This window comes from Pyxicephalus adspersus, chromosome 1, assembly GCF_032062135.1.
Source record: "Pyxicephalus adspersus chromosome 1, UCB_Pads_2.0, whole genome shotgun sequence".
Classification (NCBI taxonomy): domain Eukaryota; kingdom Metazoa; phylum Chordata; class Amphibia; order Anura; family Pyxicephalidae; genus Pyxicephalus; species Pyxicephalus adspersus.
Genome location: NC_092858.1, coordinates 21,901,885 through 21,905,227, shown reverse-complemented (window position 1 = coordinate 21,905,227; position 3,343 = coordinate 21,901,885). Strand labels below are relative to the sequence as shown.

Sequence of the window (3,343 nt, the reverse complement as noted above, 5' to 3'; positions counted from 1 at the left end):
TTTGATGGCCCTGCCTTATCATCGGGGAAACACGGTATATATACTTCATACACATAATAAATGTGTCACAGAATTTACCTGTGGACCTTTGTTTGCCTGAACAGAGGGTGCGGATGATGTGCGTTCCCATCGTCTCTGTGTTAACTCCTCTGACAGTCGTCGGCTGAACTGCAAACAGGATGAAAAACACGCCAATATAGTGACTCTGAGGTGAATAATTCTATTTAACACTCCATATATTTACCTCAATTTGACCATGCTCTCTAAATGAAAGCTTGACATAGGAGTAGTGACTAGTTTGGTAGGGTCCGGGTTCTTTGTTTGGAGAGGGTGGATGAAGATGTACAACAATTTTGGCACTGCAAGTAAAGGGAGAATAAAAATATAATGAAGGGCTATGATGAACATTCTTTCCATTTTAAAGGCTAAATCCATATTTTTAAAGAATCAATTTAATAGCCAAGGCTTCATAAAAAGAAAAAGCTGCAATATTCACCTCCTATCTTGCACAGTCCCAACAGGACTTTGGTGCAATGACATTACAATAAGAAAATGAGAGTACAGCAGATCTGTACAGTGCAAGACTGAAGGGAAGACCGGAGTTCAGCTTTAAATAAACTAAAATCTTGTAATTGTCACCTATAAACTATTTTACAATTACAGTTAGCAGTGTATTTCATGTTTGTGCACAGGATATACTTGCTAAAATAAGATCACCCTTCCCAGCTATATTTACAGTACATGGCAGGCTCTGTGAAGACCAAGGGGTGAAATATTCACACGGAAAAAGGCTGACGTGTGCCAGACACAGATTGCAGATAATTTAAGCCTTTGATCATGTAAAATCAGCACATGGAAAAAAAAATCCACAATATCACACATGTACATTGCCAATGTCATTAGTATTTTATACAGGAAAAACAAAAATATATTGTTATTATAGAAATACGGTTATCAGTGGTGTTCATCACACTATAATCAAGTTAGAACACACAGGGCTCTCCATATAAAGCAGTGAATCGGACATTCCCTCAAACATTCCCTAGTGGAGAATATTCAAAGTCCATGTGTTTCAATGGCAGTAATTGAATCTCCAGCAGGGAATGTTTGAGGAAACGTGTAAGCTCTTCAGGGCAGGGTCCTCTCCTCCCGTGTCACTGTCTGTAACTGTCTGGCATTTGCAACCCCTATTTAATGTACAGTGCTGTGTAATTGTTGGCACCATATAAATCCTGTTTATTAATAATGTTTTAAACTGGCTAAAAGAGATTCTGGTTTTTCAATTGCCAGCTCAGTATGAAAAATGAAAGGTGAATCTTTTAGGTGTTTTTGTTTTAAATGTCAATGCTTGATTCACCACCAGTAAATGTTTTGTGAAACCGATTTATTACATATACCCCAAATGTCTAAATGGCTGTTTTGCCTACTAGTTTATACAATTTAACAGAAGAAGTAGGAACAATATTTTTCCAATCGCACTGTGCAGCATTTAACAATTAGCTGAAATGACAGAGCAGATTACATGCTAATAACATTATTTAATAAAACTTTAGGTTTTCATAACAAAACCTTTAGAACCTGGTGACATTATCACTGGGTCTCTGTGCAATGTGCAGATCATGGCAGGTGTGAGCGGCAAGCAGGGTGCTGTACCCAGCCTTCAGAAAATATCACAGCCACCTACATCAGTACTCACCCTAACAGCCCTGATGGGAACAGAGGGCTGGCTTTTGGAAAGAAATGCTGTAATTCTGATCACAAATTGATCAGGGAACTTTTGATTGAATACAGCAATGCTATTTATAGTAATACAGCCAAATATTGAACAAATAAACAGTACACTAATTATCTGTAGTCAATCGTGATGTAATGGTTGTGTGTCGATCATTACATCAATCAAAAATAACATTTCAAAATCACATAGGGCTCGATTTATAAAAACAGGGAATTTGGCATTCCTTTAAACATTCCCTAGTCGGAATCCACCAGGTCCATGTGTTTTAATGGCAGTAATTGATTCCCACCAGGGAATGTTTGAGGGAATGTCGGTTTCTTTGCTTTATAAATATAGCCCATAGTGTATGCCTAGCATAATAACAGGAGCCTCCAAAAAAAATGGCAATCACCATATTGATAAAGTGGTGGTCAGTCTGCATTCCATTGTATAGTTCATTAGGCGGCATTCTCCCAGTTCAAAATGGCAAATACTGTCCGACAATCAGGCTGATCAACACTTATACATTTGTTGAGCTTTAAAGCTGATCATTACTTTTACAATGGAGCAAGCAGAAACACAGGACTCCATATATGGATTATTCCGCTGTCAATTCCTCTTACGATCTTACGATCATATCTCTCTACAAGTCTCCTATTAAAACAATGACTCGTTCTGCCACCTAGTGGCCAATCGTCAAAAGAGCACAACTATCACAATAGGAAATTAATTGCAATGCAAATAGTATTAAAAGCAATTTGATGATTATTCATTTATAAATGGAGCCCATAGTGTTATTTGCATATAAACAATCCCATTTTCTGGGGAACAGCCTAGCTGCTTCCTTATACATAGGACCAATATCACAAAAAAGACAAAATGCAATAAACATAAAACACATACCTTTTCCCAATTCCTCCAGCCTGCTCTTCTGTGAATACAATATGAGAAAGAGGAATTGCAATACAGAAATCCTACAAAAAGGAAACACAAAAAGCACTAATTTACAAAGTGCTAGTTCACTTTTCCTAATATTTTGCACATGACACCTAAAAGAACTAAAATCTTTTAGTCAGTTTGGAATTTGTGGTTTTATCATGAAGACAGCTACCTTGAGCTTTGGAAGTCACAAAATTACATAGTAGGTCAGGTTGAAAAAGACATAAGTCCATCAAGTTCAACCACAAGAGAAATAAACATATCCCAGATATACAACCCTATGGACATAGCTGATCCAGAGGAAGGCAAAAAAAACCCTGGTTGGTTGCACCAACAGGGGAAAAAATTCCTTCCTGATTCCATGAGGCAATCAGATGTTACCTGGATCAACAGTCTCTGCTATCTTTACTTTAAAGCCTTAATCCCCAGGTATATTCTGTGACTCTAAGGTCAATTTTAGGTAGATGCTGGAGAATAAAACATCTGCAATTCTAAAGCTATCAATATACTATTAGATATTTGGGATACAGGAAGTACATCTGATCACTTTGTGCTTTAATTTGATTATCTTAAATTGGAAAATTTATATCTAAAGTTAGTCAGCTGGAATTGACCAATTAACAACGCTTCATAGCTTTTCCAAGCCGCTTCTTCAGTTCTAATCCTTAAGAAGAGGCATTGATAGGCCAT

At 37.2% G+C, this 3,343-nt stretch overlaps 1 protein-coding gene across 1 annotated transcript in view; it reads right to left on the bottom strand.

Moving 5' to 3' along the window:
* VPS36 (vacuolar protein sorting 36 homolog) overlaps positions 1 to 3,343 on the bottom strand; it is a 21,744-nt gene that overhangs the window by 14,297 nt on the left and 4,104 nt on the right. Inside the window, exons 3-5 of the mRNA XM_072403693.1 lie at positions 2,618 to 2,688; positions 245 to 359; positions 79 to 168 (exon numbers count right to left, since the gene is read on the bottom strand). Of these exons, the coding sequence (XP_072259794.1) occupies positions 79 to 168; positions 245 to 359; positions 2,618 to 2,688 (276 nt within the window). The remainder of the gene's footprint in view (positions 1 to 78; positions 169 to 244; positions 360 to 2,617; positions 2,689 to 3,343) is intronic.